The sequence below is a fragment of the Oncorhynchus kisutch genome, linkage group LG6, assembly GCF_002021735.2.
Source record: "Oncorhynchus kisutch isolate 150728-3 linkage group LG6, Okis_V2, whole genome shotgun sequence".
In the NCBI taxonomy this organism is placed as follows: Eukaryota; Metazoa; Chordata; class Actinopteri; order Salmoniformes; family Salmonidae; genus Oncorhynchus; species Oncorhynchus kisutch.
Window position 1 is genome coordinate 81,959,363 of NC_034179.2, and position 25,295 is coordinate 81,984,657.

Below are 25,295 nucleotides of genomic sequence, written 5' to 3' on the forward strand. Positions count from 1 at the left end.
TGAGAACTAACAATCACCAATATAAAAGCGAAACATTCAGGGGAATAGAAAAATCCAAAAACAATGCATTTAACGTATTGATGTTGTTAATACATTTTAGAAAAAGAACCAGCCATGGCAAAATGCATAGAATTGCAGGAATGTATCTTTAAACGGCTAAATGTTCTCTCAGCTACATGGCAGAATATGTATAATCTAGTGGAGGCTGCTGAGGGGAGGACGGCACATAATGGTTGGAACGCAGCAAATGGAATGGCATCAAACACATGGAAACCATGTGTTTGATGTATTTGAAACCATTCCAATCATTACGCTCCAGCCATTACCACGAGGCCGTCCTCCCCAATTAAGGTGCCACCAACCTCCTGTGGTAGAATTGCTTAAAAATTGCATCTATATCTTTCAACTCCATGGCAAAATGTGTAGAAATGCAGGAAATGAACTTTGAAACTGCCAAAATGCATCTCGGCTCCACGGAGAAATTCTAAGAATTGCAGGAAATTAGCTTAAAGAAATGCAGGCCAGGGGCAGCAGGAGCAGGGGTGCCAGGAGGAGGAGGTGGTGAGTGGGGCTGTTTAAACAGTCTTATAGAATCCAGACTGATGAAACAGACAGGAGAGGGAGAGGGTCACATACAGACGGGCCGGTCTGTCAAAACATCATGACTCTGCCAAGCTCTCAGTGAGAGAGAATGGCCAAGAGTCTAGCTGCCGGCCCAGTTGGGTGATCTACAGTTTCCTGCCCCATAGGCCAGGCACGCAGTAATGGACAGCTCCATTAACACTGTAATAATTACTGCCTCTTATTCAGACTGAGATAACCCACTGGGCACACTACGTCATTTCAACATGGATAATTGGGTAATATTTGGTTGAGACATTGACCAATGAGGTTACAACCTATATTCACCCCCTCAAAAAGACAGACAAAAGTTAGTTGGATTTGCATTGTGTTATTACTATGCTTTCAAACGTCTAAAAGCACAACCAAATTCCCAAGGAAAAACAATGTCTGAGTTTTGGTTTAGTTGTCACCCAAATGTCTATCACTGCACATTCAATCATTTAAAAGCACAGCAAAGTTCAAACATCAGATATTTATATTTTTTCAACTAATAGCACAACCACATGACCTGGATTGCAGTTGAGATTACATTAAAATTACATGGTGCAAGTGATCAATGTCGTTCGAGATTCTGCACAGATTATTACAGCAATTGTGAAGATCTCCACAGACCTGCGATGACCTATGCATGCTATCTTGATCATGCACTCTATATGATTACATAAGAAGAAATATATAGTTACAGTAACAGCAAAATGTGGCCATGGATCTATTACTAATTTTAAGGTTGAATGTTACATTTGTTTGTAAAACAGCTTTAACTTTAGGCTATTTAAGAAATTACAAAAGTAAATGTGGTTGACAACACAACCAAATATCAACATTTAAAGGATACGTATGTACTGCTTGGGTAGTTCCACCTGAGCTACTGGCTTATCCCATTCTTTAACTTTTATTTTTGGTTGAGTTGAAGACATGAATCCAACATATCATTTGCTAACTTGGGCTAAGTTAATAGGCTATGTATTATATTTCAAAAGTGATATTGAATTGTGTTTGATTGTCAACACAAATAATATTTTAAGGAGATTTCTCTTCTGATTGGATAGTTCCATCTGTGCAACTGACTCAGTATGTCTTTAATTCCAGTTTGTCTACAAATTAATAATTGATATGTTGGATTCACGTCTCCATCTCAACCAAAAATCAAAGTTATAGAATAGGACAAAATCATCACTGAGTACCACTCTTCATATTTTCAAGCATAGTGGTGGCTGCATCATGTTAAGGGTATGCTTGTAATCGATAAGGACTGGGGAGTTTTTTAAGACTAAAAAAATGAACAAAATGGTGCTAAGCACAGGCAAAATCCTAGAGGAAAACCTGGTTCATGCAGCTTTCCACCAGACACTGGAAGATGAACTCTCCTTTCAGCAGGACAATAACCAAAAACACAAGGCCAAATTAACACTGGAGTTGCTTACCAAGAAGACAGTGAATGTTTCTGAGTGGCCCGAGTTACTGTTCTGTCTGAAATCTATCTGAAAATCTATAGCAAGACCTGAAAGTGGTTGTCTAGCAATGATCAACAACCAATTTGACAGAGCTTAAAGAATTTTGAAATAATAATGGGCAAATGTTGCACAATCCAGGTGTGGTACACTTTCAGAGACTGACCCAGAAAGACTCACAGCTGTAATCGCTGCCAAAGTTACCCTACATAAACAGTTACGTAAATGTCATATTCCTGTATTTCATTTTTCAATACATTTTCAAAACTTCCTCAAAGCCTGTTTTCACTTTGCCATTATGAAGTACTTGTGTGTAGTAAAATACATTTAATCAATTTTGAAGGAAGGCTGTAACAACTAAATGTGGAATAAGTCAAGGGGTATGAACACTGTAACGTTGAAAATTATGTTTTTTTATGGTACAAATTCAAGGTTTGCCTATGTTGAAATTTGGTTACCATAATGACATAAAAACAACAAATCCATATATTTCCACTTAGATTCCACGTCACAATAAGTTGACAAACTATGTTGAAACAATATTGATTCAATCAGTTTGTGCCCAGTGGTAATCCATTACACATTGAGACAAGGGCCAAGGCGGTTAGCCTATATACTGTTGCATTTAGATGAGTCTGTTGGCAACTTGGCATGCTAAAATCATCTCATAATGAACACTTTTCAGCCCCTACATATCCATAAAATGATCCGTCCAATCAGTCCAATGATGGTAGAACTCACAGTTTCCCAGCTATTTAACCACTGGTTACAATAACTGAGTATATTACATAATTTGACACCTTAAGACCGAATTGAAGTCCACCATACTGGATTTTAAGACCATAATTGAATTTTAGTCTTGCTCCTGACGTTCAGTTATCAAGATTATCAAGCTCTGTCAGATGAATTCACTCAATGTGAAAGAAAGATCATACAATAGACACTTAACTGCCTTTCTGTCCACAGACACCTCCATTTCCCTGTTGACTCTCAGTGACGGCATATGGAAGATTCCACTATAAAGCTCCCCGTCTCCGTCTCCATTCCAAATCCCCTGCTGACTGAGTCAGACAGTGACAATATTGATGGTGTATTCTCAGTATTAAAGGTTTGTTTTAGTGTCTACAGCCAGGTTTACCCCACCAAAACAGACAGGCAGGGTCTCTGTCCAGCCACTTAGAAAACAGAGTGAGATAGTCTGATGGATACGTGTCTATGCTTTAGCAACTATGCATTTTTCTTTCTTTATTGTTTCTCATGATTTTTGTATATCCTATTTTGATATTGACTGTTGGGAAGAGCTTGCAAGTTAAGCATTTCACTATACTCGTGACAAATAAAACTTGAAACTTGCATCCTTTTGCATCAGCTGGTAGTGCATTGTCCTTATTTTTTGTATTGAATTACACTGAACAAAAATATAAATGCAACATGTAGTGTCGGTAACATGTTTCATGAGCTGAATTAAAAGTCCCCAGAATTTTTCAATACGCACAAAAACCTTATTTCGCTCAAATTTTGTGCACAAATATGTTTACATCTCTGTTAGTAAGCATTACTCCTTTGCCAAAATTATTCATCCACCTCACAAGTGTGGCATATTAAGAAGCTGATTAAAAAGCATGATCATAACACAGGTGCACCTTGTGCTGGGGACAATAAAAGGCCACTCTAAAATGTGCAGTTTTGTCACACAACACAATGCAACAGATGTCTCAAGTTTTGAAGGAGTGTGCAATTGGCATGCTAACTGCAGAGCTGTTGCCAGATAATTGAATGTTAATTTCTCTACCATAGAGAGATATTTAGCAGTACATCCAACCGGCCTCACAACCACAAACCACGTGTAACCACGCCAGTCTAGGACTTCCACATCCGGGCTTTTTCACCTGAAGGATGGTCTGAGACCAGCCAGCCATGTGAACAGTTGATGAAACTGTGTGTTTGCACAACGAAGAATTTCTGCACAAAATGTCAGAAACCGTCTCAGGGAAGTTCATCTACGTGTTTGTTGTCCTCACCAGAGTCTTGACCTGACTGCAGTTCGTTGTCGTAACTGACTTCAGTGGGCAAACGCTCACCTTTGATGGTCACTGGCACAATGGAGAAGTGTGCTCTTCACAGATAAATCCTGGTTTTAACTGTACCGGGCAGATTGGTAGACAGCGTGTATGGCGTCATGTGGGCGAGCGGTTTGCTGATGTCAACACTGTGAACTGAGTGCCCCATGGTGGCACTGGGGTTATGGTGTGGGTAGGCATAAGCTACGGACAACAAACACAATTGCATTTTATCAATGGCAATTTGAATGTAGAGAAATAGTGTGACGAGATCCTGAGGCTCATTGTCGTGACATTCATCCGCCGCCATCACCTCATGTTTCAGCATGACAATGCACAGCCCCATTCCACAAGCATCTGTAAAGGATTCTTGGAAGCTGAAAATGTCCCAGTTCTTCCATGGTCTGCATACTCACCAGACATGTCACCCATTGAGCATGTTTGGGATGCTCTGGATCGACAGTTCCAGTTCCCACCAATATCCAGCAACTTCGCACAACCATTGAAGAGGAGTGGGACAACATTCCACAGGCCCCAATCAACAGCCTGATCAACTCTATGCGAAGAAGATGTGTCGTGCTGCATGAGGCAAATGGTGGTCACACTAGATACTGACTGATCCACGCCCCTCCCATTTTTTGAAAGTATCTGACCAACAGATGTATATCTGCATTCCCAGTCATGTGAAATCCATAAATTAGGGCCTATTGAATTTACTTCAATTGACTGATTTCCTTATATGAACTGTAACTCTGTCAAATCTTTGAAATTGTTGCATGTTGCGTTTATAGTTTTGTTCAGTGTATAAGTAAACGCAATACTGTTGGGTGCACATGTTTGCATTAGTGAACATACAGTGCCTTGCGAAAGTATTCGGCCCCCTTGAACTTTGCGACCTTTTGCCACATTTCAGGCTTCAAACATAAAGATAAAAAACTGTATTTTTTTGTGAAGAATCAACAACAAGTGGGACACAATCATGAAGTGGAATGACATTTATTGGATATTTCAAACTTTTTTAACAAATCAAAAACTGAAAAATTGGGCGTGCAAAATTATTCAGCCCCCTTAAGTTAATACTTTGTAGCGCCACCTTTTGCTGCGATTACAGCTGTAAGTCGCTTGGGGTATGTCTCTATCAGTTTTGCACATCGAGAGACTGACATTTTTTCACATTCCTCCTTGCAAAACAGCTCAAGCTCAGTGAGGTTGGATGGAGAGCATTTGTGAACAGCAGTTTTCAGTTCTTTCCACAGATTCTCGATTGGATTCAGGTCTGGACTTTGACTTGGCCATTCTAACACCTGGATATGTTTATTTTTGAACCATTCCATTGTAGATTTTGCTTTATGTTTTGGATCATTGTCTTGTTGGAAGACAAATCTCCGTCCCAGTCTCAGGTCTTTTGCAGACTCCATCAGGTTTTCTTCCAGAATGGTCCTGTATTTGGCTCCATCCATCTTCCCATCAATTTTAACCATCTTCCCTGTCCCTGCTGAAGAAAAGCAGGCCCAAACCATGATGCTGCCACCACCATGTTTGACAGTGGGGATGGTGTGTTCAGGGTGATGAGCTGTGTTGCTTTTACGCCAAACATAACGTTTTGCATTGTTGCCAAAAAGTTCAATTTTGGTTTCATCTGACCAGAGCACCTTCTTCCACATGTTTGGTGTGTCTCCCAGGTGGCTTGTGGCAAACTTTAAACGACACTTTTTATGGATATCTTTAAGAAATGGCTTTCTTCTTGCCACTCTTCCATAAAGGCCAGATTTGTGCAATATACGACTGATTGTTGTCCTATGGACAGAGTCTCCCACCTCAGCTGTAGATCTCTGACGTTCATCCAGAGTGATCATGGGCCTCTTGGCTGCATCTCTGATCAGTCTTCTCCTTGTATGAGCTGAAAGTTTAGAGGGACGGCCAGGTCTTGGTAGATTTGCAGTGGTCTCATACTCCTTCCATTTCAATATTATCACTTGCACAGTGCTCCTTGGGATGTTTAAAGCTTGGGAAATCTTTTTGTATCCAAATCGGGCTTTAAACTTCTTCACAACAGTATCTCGGATCTGCCTGGTGTGTTCCTTGTTCTTCATGATGCTCTCTGCGCTTTTAACGGACCTCTGAGACTATCACAGTGCAGGTGCATTTATACGGAGACTTGATTACACACAGGTGGATTGTATTTATCATCATTAGTCATTTAGGTCAACATTGGATCATTCAGAGATCCTCACTGAACTTCTGGAGAGAGTTTGCTGCACTGAAAGTAAAGGGACGCCCAATTTTTCAGTCTTTGATTTGTTAAAAAAGTTTGAAATATCCAATAAATGTCTTTCCACTTCATGATTGTGTCCCACTTGTTGTTGATTCTTCACAAAAAAATACAGTTTTATATCTTTATGTTTGAAGCCTGAAATGTGGCAAAAGGTCGCAAAGTTCAAGGGGGCCGAATACTTTCGCAAGGCACTGTAGTGAGAGATTGACTGTCCCCACAGGGAATTAAACCTCTGAACCTTTTGCCCTGTGTCTTGACCAGACCCCTCCCACTTTACACCCACTCCTAAGCACCCTCTCGCTGACCCCTCTGCGTCAGTATCTTCACATCTCTACTGCCCATCTCATTCCCCTGATAGCTGTTTCTACATGTCCTCTAACTCTCAATATTCACTTTCTCCCTGCATCTCTATCTCTCCACATCCAAGGCAGTATATCTACCCTGTCTATGCTGTTTGCAATTTCCACTTTCATAGAATTTCACATGAAGGTGTGTCCTTACAGAGCTTCTTTATCTTCCATCCCTCACCTCTTCCCTCTCTTCCTACTGAACGACAGTCAAAACCTCCAAAGGAAATATTCAAGCCCTTCGTGCAATCGGCAGAGCTGAAAAGCTTTCCAACAAGGTACTAGTCACAGGTCTTGTTTTGAAACGTTTCTACTTCATCTGATCATGACTTGCCTAGTCGCAACCTCATTTGCTACCCACCAGACAGTGTGTGAAAAATACAAATGAGCCCTGGTACTGTCCCAGACAGTGATGCAGAACAATGTTTAAATTCAGTTCAGGGTCATAAAAAATACAGATACGAATTGATGGACTAGCTGTTCGAGGCGCCCTCATCAAATGCTCAGTATACTATGTTTTCAGGACCCATGTTGTAATGTTTGAATATGCAACTCTGAACCAATGCAAAATGACTTTAAACAACAATGGATCACCCCTCACAATACATCTGATACAGACAACATGGATGTGACCATGGTTGACCATGTCATTTCTGTGACTAAACCAAGACAAAGAAAGAAAATAACTAGAAAGAATTTGGTTGAGTTATTTTTGTCTGGTGTAAGCGTGAAGGGACTTTATTGGGGCAGGAGTACTAAATGGTCTATATCAGACCCAGGAGCCCCTCTGGAGCTGGCATGGCCTGATTCGACTCGTCTAACAGGGCACATGCTCTCAACTTATTGTCAACGCTATGCCAGGGTGGCACTAACCGCTCAAGCCATCTCAATCTTTATCTTGGCATTTTTAAAGCATACAGTCAAAGTGTGCGAGCTTTGCATGTGTATGTGTGTGTGTACACTTGAACGTTGTTGAGTCTAGGTGTCTCAACGCAGAGGTGTGTGCCAGGTTCACATACACAGGTGTATGTGGTAAGAGAGAGCTGGAAAGAGTGGAAACATGGGAATGTGTGAGACTGATTGTGTGCTTGAGTGAACAATTCGAACAAGTGTGTGTGTGTGTGTGTGTGTGTGTGTGTGTGTGTGTGTGTGTGTGTGTGTGTGTGTGTGTGTGTGTGTGTGTGTGTGTGTGTGTGTGTGTGTGTGTGTGTGTGTGTGTGTGTGTGTGTGTGTGTGTGTGTGTGTGTGTGTGTGTGTGTGTGTGTGTGTGTGTGTGAATGTAAGCCTTGATGAGTACATATGCACGCGCACAGTAAAACATAACATGTGCCTACAATAACACAGGGCCAGACGACCAGACTGCTTGCCTGCATGACTAGCTAACCCTAACCCTGACAGGCTGACTTCACGCCTGGCTCTCACTGCTGTTTGCATTGGAGCTGGAAGCTCCTCAGAGATGGGAACACTCAACAAATAGTGTGAAAATAAAGGATTCACACTTATAAAAGGACAGGCTGGCTCACACACAGACACAGAGGAAACTCACATGGTTACACACATCACACACACAGACACAGAGGAAACGCACATGGTTACACATATCATATACAGACAGACACAGAGGAAACTTACATGGTTACACACATCATATACACACAGACACAGAGGAAACTTACATGGTTACACACATCACACACAGACACAGAGGAAACTTACATGGTTACACACATCATATACACACAGACACAGAGGAAACTCACATGGTTACACACATCATATACACACAGACACAGAGGAAACTCACATGGTTACACACAGACACAGAGGAAACTCACATGGTTACACACATCACACACAGACACAGAGGAAACTCACATGGTTACACACATCATATACACACAGACACAGAGGAAACTCACATGGTTACACACATCATATACACACAGACACAGGAAACTCACATGGTTACACACATCATATACACACAGACACAGAGGAAACTCACATGGTTACACACATCACACACAGACACAGAGGAAACTCACATGGTTACACACATCACACACAGACACAGAGGAAACTCACATGGTTACACACATCATATACACACAGACACAGAGGAAACTCACATGGTTACACACATCATATACACACAGACACAGAGGAAAATCACATGGTTACACACATCATATACACACAGACACAGAGGAAACTCACATGGTTACACACATCATATACACACAGACACAGAGGAAACTCACATGGTTACACACAGACACAGAGGAAACTCACATGGTTACACACATCACACACAGACACAGAGGAAACTCACATGGTTACACACATCACACACAGACGAAACGGACATGGTTACACACATCACACACAGACACAAAAGACACTCACATGGTTACACACACATCACACACAGACACAGAGGGAGCTCACAAGGTTACACACACATCACAAACACACAAAAAGACAGGCTGAAGAGGAGTTGAACTGATTTCAGGGAACTTATAGCCTACTGAATGTAGGTTCAAAAATATTTGGGAAAATACAGTAAGGCATAATTTTCTCTAAAATACTTTTAAACTGGAAGAACTTGTCCCGATTGGTATTTTTAAATCACTGATGAATGATTTTGAGACTGATTCCCTGACCTGTCAATGTTTTTAATGGGCTGTTATTGATTTTGTTATACTCTTATGAATTCTGTGGTTTTTACTAGATTACTTGTAGTTTTTCATGTTGTTTGTCTGTCATTTTTGTAATGACTTGGTGCCTCGTATCTTGGCCAGGACGCTCTTGAAAAAAAAAGAGATTTTAAATCTCAATGAGCCCTTCCTGGTTAAATAAAGGTTAAATATGTTTATTTTATTTTAAATATGGATGATGAGGGAGAAGTAATAGGCATCTAGGCAAGTTAGAGAAACACCAAACAGGAGGGTGAAAATCTTTGTCAATTGGATATCCTGCCATAGCCACACAATGCCCCATCTGGTGGTCAGTAAAAATACTGTACCCAGACCGTAAAAAAAACATTGAGTTGGTTGGTTGGTTCACTATCAGTGGTGTGCATTCATGGCTGCCAAGAGAGGCCAGGCTTCCCCACAAAATTCACCAAGAAAAAAATATTTTAAAAACATAAAATAATGTATCATTTGTGTTTAATCCTTCTCCTTCAAATCACAAGAGGCTGAATGTACAGTCGTGGCCAAAAGTTTTCAGAATGACACAAATATAAATTTTCCCAAAGTCTGCTGCCTCAGTTTGTATGATGGCAATTTGCATATAGTCCAGAATGTTATGAAGAGTGATCAGATGAATTGCAATTAATTGCAAAATCCCTCTTTTCCATACAAATGAACTGAATCCCCCAAAAAACATTTCCACTGCATTTCAGCCCTGCCAGGACCAGCTGACATCATGTCAGTGATTCTCTCGTTAACACAGGTGTGAGTGTTGACGAGGGCAAGGCTGGAGATCCCTCAGTCATGCTGATTGAGTTCGAATAACAGATTGGAAGCTTCAAAAGGAGGGAATCATTGTTCTTCCTCTGTCAACCATGGTTACCTACAAGGAAACACGTGCCGTCATCATTGCTTTGCACAAAAAGGGCTTCACAGGCAAGGATATTGCTGCCAGTAAGATTGCACCTAAATCAACCATTTATCAGATCATCAAGAACTTCAGGGAGAGCGGTTCAATTGTTGTGAAGAAGGCTTCAGGGCACCAAGAAAGTCCAGCAAGCGCCAGGACCGTCTCCTAAAGTTGATTCAGCTGCGGGATCGGGGCACCACCAGTACAGAGCTTGCTCAGGAATGACAGCAGGCAGGTGTGAGTGCATCTGCACGCACAGTGAGGCAAAGACTTTTGGAGGATGGCCTGGTGTCAAGAAGGGCAGCAAAGAAGCCACTTCTCTCCAGGAAAAACATCAGGGACAGACTGATATTCTGCAAAAGGTACAGGGATTGAACTGCTGAGGACTGGGGTAAAGTCATTTTCTCTGATGAATCCCCTTTCCGATTGTTTAGGGCTTCTGGAAAAAAGCTTGTCCGGAGAAGACAAGGTGAGCGCTACCATCAGTCCTGTGTCAGGCTGTGTTAGGGGTTGCTTCTCAGCCAAGGGAGTGGGCTCACTCACAATTTTGCCTAAGAACACAGCCATGAATGATGAATGGTACCAACACATCCTCCGTGAGCAACTTCTCCCAACCACCCAGGAACAGTTTGGTGACGAAAAATGCCTTTTCCAGCATTATGGAGCACCTTGCCATAAGGCAAAAGTGATAACTAAGTGGCTCGGGGAACAAAACATCAATATTTTGGGTCCATGGCCAGGAAACTCCCCAGACCTTAATCTCATTGAGAACTTGTTGTTAATCCTCAAGAGGCGGGTGGACAAACAAAACCCCCAAAATTCTGACAAACTCCAAGCATTGATTATACAAGAATGGGCTGCCATCAGTCAGGATGTGGCCATGAAGTTAATTGACAGCATGCCAGGGCGGATTGCAGAGGTCTTGAAAAAGAAGGGTCAACACTGCAAATATTGACTCTTTGCATCAACTTCATGTAATTGTCAATAAAAGCCTTTGACACGTATGAAATGCTTTAATTATACTTCAGTATTCCATAGTAACATCTGACAAAAATATCTAAAGACACTGAGGCAGCAGACTTTGAGAAAATTAATACTTGTGTCATTCTCAAAACTTTTGGGCACAACTGTACTGTATCTCACCAGAGAAAGCATCCGAACAAGTGAAACAGCGCCCCTCTGTCACTGTATGTGTAGTTCCAAAAGGGTATGACATTGTAGCCACCTGTAGCATTGAATTCAAAGGAAGCCAGTGAGCATTTGATCTCCCATGATGAAACAAGTATAAAATAATAGCCAATCAGCGTTGAGCTAAACTGAGTGAGCTCAACTGTGAATGTTCCTAGCGCACCAAAAAAAGTGTAAAGGGAAGCCAACTTGGATTTGGTGTGAATAGTGGAGCTCCTGTTTCCTTTGTGACTTGCGGTAACTCACAGTGCTTCTAAATCCATAGTTGTTTAGTGGTCCGAAAATGTCGGAAACAGTAACTTGCTTGACCATGCTGTAGGTCATGTAACTGTTTGCTACATGCAATATGCTTTGTGGACTTCACAGGACAGAGGTTGCTTGTCGCTTTTGTGATGAAACAAAGCTGTAGTTGAATTTATTCTGCCACTGTGTCCTCTTATTGTCTCAGCCTTTAGGTCTATATATCAAGGCCGCAAGGCACATGAACTAACAGGTTATAGAGCAAACAACGCAATTATTACACATAGGTTGTAATATGTCTTTTCTTACCCACGAACCGCTACTGTTCTGATATGATAATTATCTATAGTGAAGTAATACTACACTTCTAGACCTATTTGCTATCTCGTCTTTGAATGTCAATATTAAGTATTTAATTTCAAACCCAAATGTGCAGCATTAAACCTATGGTTCTGTCAGCTTCAATAAGATAGGCCTACACCACGGACACTATTATCTGACATGCATGCACACACACACACGTCCCGCCCAACTATGAGAGAGATAGCTCAACATTAAGCAATACAAAGTTCAGGCTGCAGTCTGTAGGTATAGAATGCTCACTGTCTAGGAAGAGGTATGGGTGCTGCACTGTGACTGCCACTGACGAACCACAGATCAGGGCATACTGTTACCCTGGGACACATAGTGGAAGCTATTTCTGAACTTGTACAAATTCCAGCTGGACCAGATCCAAGTCAGACTTCAGTAAATTAAAGGGACAGGTCAGCTGCACCATGATGAGCAGACACACCTATCAGTCATATTCACAATTTCCGATTGTACAGGCAGACACGGATCATTCTCTATGTAACTGAAGTACAGTTGATGAAAATACATTTATCTACAAATGCCAACCCTGTGAAATTAGGCGTGCTGAATTGCTTGACACATTAGCCTTCTTGTGAACTCTTAACAAAACATAAAGGAAATACAGACCATCTATTTCAAAGCTTCATCAGATGCTATTTTCCCACTTCAGACCCTTTCCTGCCATCTGATCAACATGTGATGTCGTTCATGGTAATCTATCAATCTCACGTGCATGTGGTCATGCGCAGAATTAGATTGGACAAAACTGGGACCTACTACTATTAGTAGGATCTTAATTTTAGCCGGTTTTAGTGTAAATTCCTAGCATATCAAGTTTATATTTGGTCAAGTGCAAAAGTGTCTAGCACTTACACAGCAGGAAATCTCATGTGCAGTTTACAAAGAGACAAAAACACAACAGACAATGTCAAACACCCATCCCATTCCTTCTTCCTCTCTATCACAGATCTTCCGGCCTGCCTTTTGCACTTGACCAAATATAAACTTGATATTTCTTGGCAGACGGACAGGTTGCAACGGGGAGGAGTCTCACAGTTCTGTTCAGTCCAGGACAGGCTGAAGGACAAACAGACACAAAGTTGCAGAAAGAGAAAGGGACAAAAGACTGACCAACAAAATTAAAGGTGAGTTAAACTTTTTGGGATAAAGAACAGAAAGTTTTTACAGATTTGATGGTATTTGTTTAATTTTTGCTTCCCAAGTGTTTCCCATTTCAGATCACCAGTAATATCAACAGGCCTATGGCTTCTGTCTGTTTAACATTACTTTTCATTTAGGTATTTAAAACACAATATTTATCATTTCAGATCACCAGTAATATCAACAGGCCTATGGCTTCTGTCTGTTTTTTAACATTACTTTTCATTTAGGTATTTAAAACACAATATTTATAAAAATGTATTTCACTTAATTTGAAAATGACTAGGTTAGACATTTACTGTCAGTTAATATGTATTGTGAGCCATTTTAATGGGGTATCTTATCTATGAAGGTTTATTGAGAGCTTTAGCTTGACCTACTTACTGTATGTGAAGTTGCTGGGGTAGAGGAGCCACAATACAAACTTTTAACATGGACAACATGTGGGCCTGGACCTGGATGATTTCATCTTGTCTATAGGGTGTAATAAATTACCTTTAAATATAATAGCACTTTTCTAAAAGGAATAAATCTACTCATCTGAACATAGCCTACTGCCTCTCTGTCTACACAAACATAGAAACTAATTCCCAGTTCTATCCTCTGTCCATTGGTTTAAGAGTTGTCTGTCTGTACTCCACAGGAATGGCGTCTCCTGCATCGATGGCGGCCCGCAGGGTATTATCTGCTGCATCACACGCAGGCCATGAGGGAGGATCAGGTGTGTGTAATGTACTTAACTCTTCTCATATTGTGTTATATTCTCTGTGCCCTACTGTCTGCACCTTTTGTGTTGAGTTGGGCTTCTGAGTTTAACATTAACAGAGGTTTGTGGAAAGTTGGCAGTCTTCCTCTTACATTCATTAAATGTTTGTGCTCTGCTGTATTTAGGCCTGTCAGGTGACTTACAAATGTATCATCTTGTAATTGAGGCGCTTCTGTCCTGCATGTCAGAGCCTGAGACAAGGAACCAAGGCTGAGTCACTGAAATCTGAACTGGATCATCAGTGTTTTGGAGCTGCTCTGTTACTTAGTTATGCTGGTGTTGTGATGTACCCAAGCCTTGATAACTCAGGGTCACACAGAACCGTTGAGTCTGATCTAGCGGAAATGGTTTGACCCCCACAGCTAGGACCTGGAAGATCCTGTCGTTTGTGTTGGCCCTACCTGGTGTGGCCGTCTGCATCGCCAACGCCTACATGAAGATGCAGCAGCACTCCCATGAACCCCCTGAGTTTGTGGCCTACTCACACCTTCGCATCCGTACCAAGGTGATACAGGAGGCACTCGGTTAACCAACAGACTAACTTCACTCACAGTTCATCATCTACATGTTAGGATTGGTAGTAGTAGTGGGATGTCTTTCTGAACATAGGTCTAGTTTTATCCAATCTATCCTGAATGATGAAAACAACTTTCTCTTTCAGAAATGGCCCTGGGGTGATGGCAACCACTCTCTCTTCCACAACCCTCATGAAAATGCTCTTCCTGAGGGCTATGAGGGCCCCCGCCACTAAGGAAACCTCCTAACTCTATGCTGATCATCCACCTTCCCTGATTGCTACATGCTGAATAGCTGTAATCTATAGCTCTAATGAACCTGGCATTATGCTACTGACCAAGGGGCCAATTCGCAACACTACTGACTGTGGTGCTCCCAGTCAGATAGAAATAAAAAATATACTAGTTTTACTGTATCACACACACACACTGAGTGGCTTCTCATTTGTTTACCTCCAACTGTCTGATGTTGTGTAAGATGAATGGAACTAGTATGTAAACAATATTCCAGTTCTGAATGCCAAACATACATTGAGGACAAGACAGACCAACAGAGACGTTGGCTGTGCATAGTGGGTGTGGCCTTGCTCTTACCACAGAACATTGGCTGTCATTTTCTGTTCATTTCCCGACAATTCTCCATGTTGAATCATCACTGTTCGTCTGAGCACCGAGCAGGTGATCTACTGCGCATAGCCAACATTCGTGTTGATCTGTCTTGTCCTTTAGATACAGTATGCCTTTTCAGACAGGACAAAAAGAGAAAGACGTCTAAACAGATTTATTGAGGAGCGTGGATTCACATGAGGCGAGTGAAAGCTGATCTCTGTTATCGTCACCTTGCAGCTACTCCTAAAGTTCACTTTATTTACAGCATATACAACATGGCACCCAGTCCCACCTGATTATTGGAGTGATCCAAGTCAATACAGGACATTTACAGGACAGCTGTGTATATTTCAAAATCAAACTGAAAATATTAAAAAAGTTAACATTACATGCAACAAAAGTATTTAGCATATTACATTATGCTAATATGTTTTAATTATAATACAACCTAATTTACAGTGCACCATGAGATAAAAATGATTTCACTCATGATTCTATGTCTGAGAACCCATCCCTTTAAATGGCAGCATGACTCCTTTAAATATAAATGTAATATTCTGAAGAAAATAATTCAAACTTCAATTACTTTGTAAACACCAATATTGGAATATAAAGGTTATTTGTTGTGAGACAAAGACAGATATTCACAAGGAAGGAAGGCTAATCATGTTGTGAAGACTTTTCACAATGACAAACGTTAACTTCAGAGACAATCACATGATCTCATACCATCCCTAATATTCTATTTGATCCTCTGTTTCTCCTCTCCTCACCTCCATCCCCACCCAACACCCCTCTTTCCTCCTAGCCCTCCCCCTCTCAGCTCAGGGCCATGGTGGCCAGACTCACTAGGTCACGTTTCAGAGTCTCTGTACAGTCTGCCTCTCTGGCCAGTCTGCGCAGGCAGTCTGCAGCCAGGGAAGAAGGGCGGGGCTGGGAGAAGCCCTGAGAGCCCAGCAGTAGGGACAGGCAGGCCCTGCCCAGTCCAGGATAGCTGTACCGTTGGGAAAACCAATACACCTGTGGTAGGAGGGTCCATCTACCAGGACCAACTTTAGAGTCCTGTACAGAATCCGCAACCTTCTGTGTGTTTGAAACACTCCGCAGTTTAGAACGTCTTTTGCAGCACTTTGAGGCAGAACTTGATTTCAGCGGATTGACACAAGTCTCCAGTCCTGAGGTTGTCTTTGGTGCACTAATGCCCTTCTGGCCTGGTCCAGGGGCAGAGTGCCGTCTACCCTCTGTCTGCTGACAGGGTTGGAGTCCAGAGCCATGTAGTGACTCAGCCTGGCCTGCTGTCACTGTGGGGGCCAAGGAGTCTGTCTGGGCCTCAGAACCACTCAACTCTAGTCCAGATGTGCGGTTTGCCAGGCTCTCGTCAGCAGACTCTCCCTCTGATCCATATTGGTCCATGTTAGATGGAGGCTTTTTGCCAACATCTGCAATTCGACCAGCATTCTTGGCAGAGCAGGACAGCAAAGACACACATAGATCCTCCACCTCCCTCTGCAACTCTGTCACCAAAAACCTACAGGCCCCCATCATCGTCTCAGCTAGGGGGGTCTTCTGGAAGCCCTGCGCCTCTGGTGAGGGTTCTTCTGCCCCGTCTCGCCAGACACCCAGCCCCTCAGAGGCCAAGGATCCCAAAATCTGACACTCTCCTCTGCCTTCTCTCTCCGTCTCATCCCCCTGTTCCTCTGCAGTCTCTCCGTCCTTGTTCAGGCGACAGCCATGCAGATAGTGCAGTACAGGTAGCAGCATGCCTTGGCTCACATCCCTGATGGGGATGGCCTTCCCAGTTCTCCCTTGTGCCTCTCCAAAGCCCCCCCTCAACAGGGCCCTGAAGTACTCTGACCCCACCACCTCAGTTCCCTCCGCCCCAGCCACTGCTTCCCTATTGGCTGACACCTGGCTCCCATCATCCAGCAGGAAGAGGAGGTCAAAGGTTGAGTCATTGTATGGACAGATATTGACCAGACGAGGCTTTTTTAAGGGAGGGGGTGAAGCTTTACCGGTTTGTGAGACTAACAGGGGTTTGATAGGACTGAGTACCCTGCACCTTCTTTTAGCCAGTACTGTTTTGGGGCAACCCATCAGACTAGAGAGGCATCCAATCAACAGGGAGAAATACAGAGAGTGGAGCTGGGGGGCAGAGACATGTTGCGGTGAGTTGAGACAATCTGAGAGGAGTCGTCGGCATTCACTGGTGCGATGGTCTTCCTCTTCCTCGTCCTCATTACATCCAAGGGGCTCCAGAGCCAAGAGTAGACCACCATTGTCTAGAAGAAGTTTCTTCAAGAGAACCTTGTTACTGTTAGGGAACACAAGTTGATGTCAGATTACAGTTGGTATACATTTCATAACATTCCACCAGTGCCATTTCACACAAGACAATTTGACTTACCCATTTACTAGTGGTAGAGACAGAGCACAGTTCAGCTTGTCTGACTCTGAGCCTGACAGCATCACATGGCTCAGGACTCCAGAACCAAATCCAGACTCACACTGAACACGTAGATTACTAAGCAGAGCAAGACCTAAAGACATATGCAAAATAAATTATACCCAAAACGTTACAGCAGCACCATTACAAACTCGAAAAAACTAACTTTATGATCAAGTACATCAATTAAACTTACCAAGCTGTTTCACTTTGGACTTGACCCTATCAGTCTGCCTCTCTCCAGCTCCCCAACTCTCAGGGTCACTCCCTCTCTGGACCAGGTGGTGGCGGATCAGAGCCACTGAGCCAGTCCTGACCAGCGCCTGCAGACAGTTGGGGTTGCAGCTCAGCCGGCACAGCATGCGGAAGCACCTGCCGCTGGGGTCCTGATGCTGGCTGAGGTAGAACAGTAGGCCAGAGATGATGCCTGAGTTGACCAGAGCAGCGCTGGGGTCCGTGGCGTGAGAGAAGCGTGAGAGCAGCAGCAGGATGGGAGACTCTGGGGCCCAAGGCTCAGGGTGGTAGGGGTGGTTATAGGCCTGGGGTCGGGACACTGTGGGAGGGGTGTCGAGGGGCACCACACTGGAGCGGGTAGTTGAGGGGACACGTGGCCTTTTCCGTGGAGGGGAGGAGAACTTGGATGGGGAGACGGAAGTGAGGGGTGGAATAGTGGGGGAAGGGAGAGAAGAGGTAGAGGAGCTGGGCTGGGCTCGGGGGGTGGAGCTAGAGGAGTTGGGCTGGGCTCGGGGGGTGTAGGTAGAGGAGCTGGGCTGGGCTCGGGGGGTGGAGGTAGAGGAGCTGGGCTGGGCTCGGGGGGTGGAGGTAGAGGAGCTGGGCTGGGCTCGGGGGGTGGAGGTAGAGGAGCTGGGCTGGGCTCGGGGGGTGGAGGTAGAGGAGCCGGGCTGGGCTCGGGGGGTGGAGGTAGAGGAGCCGGGCTGGGCTTGGGGGGTGGAGGTAGAGGAGGGCAGAGGGACACAGGGAGGCAGTTCAGTGGTTTTTGAGGGAGATGACATGTGGACCTGAGCTGGAGAACTCATTGAGGTAGAGGGGGTGGATTGACTCAGCGATTTGGGTGCGGATAAGGGAGTGGAGGAAGGTAGTGAGCTGGTAGGAGATAAGCATTTTAAAGGGGAATGACAGTCAGTGGAAGAGGTTTGGGGAGAAGAAGAGGGGATATGAAGACTCCCCCAATCTCCCTCCGTGCCTCCAGGAGAGTCAAGAAGATCCCCCTCAGAGGAGATCAACCCTTCAGACACCAACCAGGACCTGGAGGAGCAGGAATAGGACAGGTCAGATAACCATCTTTATAAAACTCAAATAAATCACAGGTGCACAAACTCAAAGGGGGGCAAAGGTGAGTCTGTTCACTCACCTCAGGCTAAGAAAGCTGGATGACCCAAGGACATGCTCCTTCCCCATCTCCTCTTTCCTGTTCCCCTCTGGGGGAGGGAAGTCAAATGAGTCGAAACATGACGTAGACAGCAGCTCTGACGCAAACATGGTAGAGGTGAGGCTCACATCCATCTTCCCAGCAGATGGCTCCTCACCTTTAGCCAGCTCCACTAACCGAGCAACTAGCAGGGGGACTATTCCCAATTCTTGTAACTGTTCCAGGGCAGCTTCATCATAGACAAAGTCAACACAAGCCAGAATGACCAATCGATCGAGGGGGTGGCTCCGATGGACACCAAGGAAGCCAATCAACACCTCCAGACCGCCACTCTCCTTCACTTTGGCCCGGTTCACTGCCTCTTTGCAGCATAAGCAGAGAGCCTTGAGGAACACTCCAGACTTCAGGCCGTCCTTCTTGACCTCCTCCGTAAACTTCTGGATTACCCCCAGGGAACCTACCAGAGGACGTAAGCAGCCTTGAGTGCACATGTTGGCCAGGGTTTTCAACGCAAGCTCCTCAAAAGGTTGTGCGGCCTCTCCCGAAGCCATGACACCTAGCTGAGCTAGAACCCCAGATCGGGACACCTCTCTAGCACACTCTACACCACAGCTCCTGGTGAGCTCATGGAGGGTCCGGAGTGCTGCTCTCCTCAGCCCCAGAGGGTACTCTGGAGCAATGAGCGGGGCGAGAGCAGTCAGAGTACCCTGAGTGAGCAGTAAAAGGCGGTTTGAGGGGGTGTCTGCAAGGTAGAGGAGGGCACGGGCAGCCGACTGAGCACACTCTAGTTTAGAGGAAGGGGCTTCCAGTGGGTCATCAGAGGGAGGGGATGGGGCAGAGGCAAGAGAGACGCAGAGGAGCAGGAGTGGAACACCACCTTTGTCGAAAACAGAAAAGCAATTATTTTTCAGGGACAAAATCTAATGTTCAACTTATACAGTACCAGTACTCATTCAAGGGTTTCTTTATTTTTACTATATTGTAGAATATTAGTGAAGGCATCAAAACTATGAAAGAACACACATGGAATCATGTAGTAACCATAAAAGTGTTAAACAAATCAAAATAAATGTTATATTTGAGATTCTTCAAAATAGCCACCCTTTGCCAAGTGTGTGCAAAGCTGTCAAGGCGTTCTCTCAACCAGCTTCATGAGGTAGTCATCTGGAATGCATTTCAATTAACAGCGTTGTTAAAGTTTATTTGTGGAATTTCTTTCCTTCTTAATGCGTTTGAGCCAATCAGTTGTGTTGTGAAAAAGTAGTGGTGTATGCAGAAGATACACCTATTTGGTAAAAATAAAAATAAAATCCATATATGGCAAGAACAGCTCAAATAAGCAAAGAGAAATGACAGTCTTTAATATAACTTTAAGACATGAAAACCATCAAGCGCTATGATGAAACTGGCTCTCATGAGGACCACCACAGGAAAGGAAGATCCAGAGTTACCTCTGCTGCAGAGAATAAGTTCATTAACTTCTTGGTGACAGGGGGCAGTATTTTCACGTCCGGATGAAATTAATGCCCAAATTCAACTGCCTGCTACTCATCCCCTGAAGATAAGATATGCATATTATTAGTAGATTTGGATAGACTCTGGGAATCCAGATTTCTAGGGGACCTTCTTGCAGTTCCTAGCGCTTCCACTGGATGTCAACAGTCTTTAGAAATTGGTTGAGGTTTTTCCTTTGTAATGAAGAAGTACAGCCATCTTGAACGAGGGTCACTTGAAGTGTACTGTTACGATAGAGGCGCATGACCAGAAAGCTAGCTACAGTTTGTTTTCCTCCTGTATTGAACACAGATCATCCAGTCTTCAATTTGATCAATTATTTACTTTTAAAAATACACAAAGTTGTATTACAAATGTAGTTTAAAATGTTTTGGCAAAGTTTACAGGTAACTTTTGAGATATTTTGTAGTCACGTTGCGCAAGTAGGAACCGGTGTTTTTCTGGATCAAACGCGCCAAATAAATGGACATTTTGGATATATATTGACGGAATTAATCGAACAAAAGGACCATTTGTGATGTTTATGGGACATATTGGAGTGCCAACAAAATAAGCTCGTCCAAGGTAAGGCATGAATTATATTTTTATTTCTGCGTTTTGTGTCGCGCCTGCAGGGTTGAAATATGCTTCTCTCTCTTTGTTTACGGAGGTGCTATCCTCAGATAATAGCATTGTTTGCTTTCGCCGATGCTTTTTGAAATCTGACATGTTGGCTGGATTCACAAGTGTAGCTTTAATTTGCTATCTTACATGTGTGATTTAATGAAAGTTAGATTTTTATAGTAATTTATTTGAATTTGGCGCTCTGCATTTTGCCTGGCTTTTGGCCAGGTGGGACGCTAGCATTCCACATATCCCAGAGAGGTTAAGAGTAACCATCCTCAGAAATTGCAGTCCAAATAAGTGTTTCAGAGTACAAGTAAGACATCTCAACATTAACTGTTCAGAGGAGACTGAATGAAATCAGGCCTTCATGGTCAAATTACTGCAAAGAAACCACTACTAAAGGGCCACTAAGATGAGACTTGGGCAAAGAAACACGAGCAATGGACTTCGAAAGGTCTTCAAAAGCCAAGTTAACAAACAGATTACCGACCATTTCAAATCCCACCGTACCTTCTCCGCTATACAATCTGGTTTCAGAGCTGGTCATGGGTGCACCTCAGCCACGCTTAAGGTTCTTAACAACATCATAACCGCCATCGATAAGAGACATTACTGTGCAGCCGTATTCATCGACCTGGCCAAGGCTTTCGACTCTGTCAATCACCACATTCTTATTGGCAGACTCGACAGCCTTGGTTTCTCAAATGTTTGCCTCGCCTGGTTTACCAACTACTTCTCAGGCGGAGTTCAGTGTTGTCAAATCGGAGGGCCTGTTGTCCGGACCTCTGGCTGTCTCTATGGGGGTGCCACAGGGTTCAATCCTCGGGTCGACTCTCTTCTCTGTATACATCAATGATGCTGCTCTTGGTGCTGGTGATTCTCTGGTGCACCTCTACGCAGACGACACCATTCTGTAAACTTCTGGCCCCTCTTTGGACACTGTTAACTAACCTCCAGACGAGCTTCAATGACATACAACTCACCTTCCGTGGCCTCCAACTGCTCTTAAAACGTAGGGAAAACTAAAAGCATGCTATTCAACCGGTCACTTGCCCGCACCTACTCGCCCGTCCAGCATCACTACTCTGAACGGCTCTGACTTGGAATACGTGGACAACTACAAATACCTAGGTGTCTGGTTAGACTGTAAACTCTCCTTCCAGACTCACATTAAGCATCTCCAATCCAAAATTAAATCTAGAATTGGCTTCCTGTATCGCAACAAAGCATCCTTCACTCATGCTGCCAAACATACCCTCGTAAAACTGACCATCCTACCGATCCTCGACTTCGGTGATGTCATCTATAAAATAGCCTCCAAAACTCTACTCAACAAACTGGATGCAGTCTATCACAGTGCCATCCGTTTTGTCACCAAAGCCCCATACACTACCCACCATTGCGACCTGTATGCTCTCGTTGGTTGGCACTCGCTTCATACTCGTCGCCAAACCCACTGGCTACAGGTTATCTACAAGTTTCTGCTAGGTAAAGCCCCACCTTATCTCAGCTCACTGGTTACCATAGCAGCACGCGCTCCAGCAGGTATATCTCACTGGTCACTCCCAAAGCCAATTCCTCCTTTGGTCGTTATTCCTTCCAGTTCTCTGCTGCCAATGACGGGAACGAACTGCAAAAATCTCTGAAGCTAGAGACTCAGATCTCCCTCACTAGCTTTAAGCACCAGCTGTCAGAGCAGCTCACAGATCACTGCACCTGTACATTGCCCATCTACCTACCTCATCCCCATACAGTATATATTTATTTATCTTGCTCCTTTGCACCCCAGTATCTCTACTTGCACATTCATCTTCTGCACATCTACCATTCCAGTGTTTAATTGCTATATTGTAATTACTTCGCCAACAAGGCCTACTTATTGCCTTAACTCCCTCATCTTACCTCATTTGCACTCACTGTATATATACTTTTTGTTTTCTTTTGTTCTACTGTATTATTGACTATGTTTTGTTTATTCCATGTGTAACTCTGTGTTGTTGTATGTGTTGAATTGCTATGCTTTATCTTGGCCAGGTGGCAGTTGTAAATGAGAACTTATTCTCAACTAGCCTACCTGGTTAAATAAAGGTGAAAAAAATACAAATAAACATTAGGCTGGTGGAAATCTGTCCTTTGGTCTGATGAGTCCAAATGTGAGATTTTTGGTTCCAACCGCCGTGTCTTTGTGAGACGCAAAGTTGGTGAGCAGATGATATCCGCATGTGTGGTTCCCACTGTGAAGCATGGAGGAGGTGTGATGGTGTGGGAGTGCTTTGCTGGTGACACGGTCAGTGATTTATTTAGAATTCAAGGCACACTTAACCACCATGGCTACCACAGCATTCTGCAGCAATACACCATCCCATCTGGTTTGCGCTTAGTGGGACAATCATTTGTTTATCAACAGGACAGGTGAAGCTGGTTGAGAGAATGCCAAGAGTGTGCAAAACTGTCATTAAGGCGGCTACTTTGAAGAATAAAAAATATATATTTTGATTTGTTTAACACTTTTATGGTAACTCCGTGATTCCATGTCTTATTACATAGTTTGATGTCTTCTCTCTTATTCTACAATGTAGATAATAGTACAAATAAAGAGAAAACCTGTTTCCAAACTTTTGACTGGTACTGTACTACAAAACAAAAATACTAATCAGAAAGTGATGTACAAACAGACACAGGCAGCCAAAATCATTATTACATTTTTTTTTTACTTACCGGCAGAGTGGATAAGTGTGGAACTCTCTGGGTCCATGGCCAAGTTCCCTAAGGCCCGGGCTGCTCTGTTCTGGATCGTCTCCATGGCTACATTCTTCTTCAAAATACCCACTAAGAAAGGAAGAACAAACTTACATTTCTGAAATTCTCACCATCATGTGAAATGAATGATTTAAACTTATTGTGATAGTCACTTGCCCACAATAGATATTCCATCAAGCTTCCTAACCTTTAGAGGGGAGAAAAACATTCAATATCATAACGTAAGTCACCACTGTCCAACTTTTCATACTAAACATTCATATTCAATCAATGTAAATGTGTAGCAGCCCTGATTTGTCCTACACCCTTCTGTCTCACCTCAACTCGTGTCTGTCTCTCAGTGCAGCAGTTAGCCAGGATGCTGAGAGCCAGGTCCAGAGTCTTCCTGGAACACTCAGGGTGCTTTAGCAGGTCCAGGAGAGTGCGCAGTCCACCCTGGCCTCGGAATCGAGCTATCCCACTGCTTCCTCCTTTAATGTGCTGTGTGCGGATGGCCACCAGTGCTCGCCACTGCCCAGCTTTGACCCTCTTGTCCAGCTGTCTGTGTCCACTGGTGTCTGGCCCTGCAGTGCCTGGCTTGTGGTCCTCGGCTGCTGCTCTCCCAGGTTTAGAGAGCTGTGACAGGCACCAGGTCAGAGAGGTCTCTGGGGAGGCTGAGGACACTTCTCTGGGGTTGCCTGCCCATGTCCCATGTTTCTGGATCCCTGGCACTGGCTTTGACGCCATGATGCCACTAATTGTCTCCAACCCACCTGCTCTTCTGCTTATCCTCACTAACAAGTCACTTCAGACAGAAAGTGATGACATGGATGATGACAGGGGGACGGAGGGGCAGAAATGTGGATCATTATTTTTGTGCATTTTACTTTTCAATTTTCTTAGGCTACATCAAAGTTATACAGTATTAAACATGGTTAACAAATGATCTCCTCTAGTGTATTTTCATCTTAATCAATTTCCAAAGTTTGTCAAAAAATTCTGGAAAATAACAAAAATGCTACAAATACCGGCATGACAAGTGGAAGAAATTACCCTTTGACCCCACTTCTTAGCAATGCTGCTGGGAGTTGAAGTTTGTAAACCTCTCGTCCACTCCCTAAAAAAACAGGCCTCTGTATGCGAGAAGGCCCAACAAACAATCACGGTGCGTTATTGTGCGAACACAAGTGCTGTAATCTATGTTTTTAAGTCCCATCTCAAGAGTAATAAAGTATTTGCAATGACTAATTATTCCCACCGACATAATTAATTCAATCAAACGAAGAATAATCGTTTTAGCTAGCCGCTAACGCCATCTTTTAGCTGGACGATAAACAGGAGGCGCCACGAAAAGGGGGGAGGGATGTGTGAAGGGGTGGGTTGTTCTATTTAATCATGGGCCTTGTAGTCTC

General features: G+C 43.6%; 2 protein-coding genes across 4 annotated transcripts; one reads left to right on the plus strand and one right to left on the minus strand.

Moving 5' to 3' along the window:
* Positions 1-13,152: 13,152 nt before the first annotated feature.
* On the plus strand, positions 13,153-15,008 carry LOC109878683 (cytochrome c oxidase subunit 6A, mitochondrial). The gene is made up of 4 exons (XM_020470894.2): positions 13,153-13,284; positions 13,944-14,021; positions 14,429-14,571; positions 14,728-15,008. The coding sequence occupies exons 2-4, from the start codon at positions 13,946-13,948 to the stop codon at positions 14,815-14,817; spliced, it is 309 nt and encodes a 102-aa protein (XP_020326483.2). The 5' UTR covers positions 13,153-13,284; positions 13,944-13,945; the 3' UTR covers positions 14,818-15,008.
* A 339-nt stretch (positions 15,009-15,347) lies between these two features.
* LOC109878665 (armadillo repeat-containing protein 5) lies at positions 15,348-25,243 on the minus strand. 3 transcript variants are annotated; one of them, XM_031827931.1, is made up of 8 exons: positions 24,937-25,243; positions 24,223-24,688; positions 24,061-24,091; positions 23,863-23,973; positions 19,006-19,900; positions 17,830-18,899; positions 17,595-17,727; positions 15,348-17,501 (listed from the first exon to the last, which is right to left on the minus strand). In XM_031827931.1, the coding sequence occupies exons 2-8, from the start codon at positions 24,628-24,630 to the stop codon at positions 16,010-16,012; spliced, it is 4,140 nt and encodes a 1,379-aa protein (XP_031683791.1). In that variant the 5' UTR covers positions 24,631-24,688; positions 24,937-25,243; the 3' UTR covers positions 15,348-16,009. The 3 variants fall into 3 exon arrangements, with proteins under 3 accessions (XP_031683791.1, XP_031683792.1, XP_031683793.1); XM_031827932.1 differs by having other exon boundaries at positions 24,912-25,243; XM_031827933.1 differs by lacking the exons at positions 24,061-24,091; positions 24,937-25,243 and having other exon boundaries at positions 24,223-24,335.
* Between the last annotated feature and the right edge of the window lie 52 nt (positions 25,244-25,295).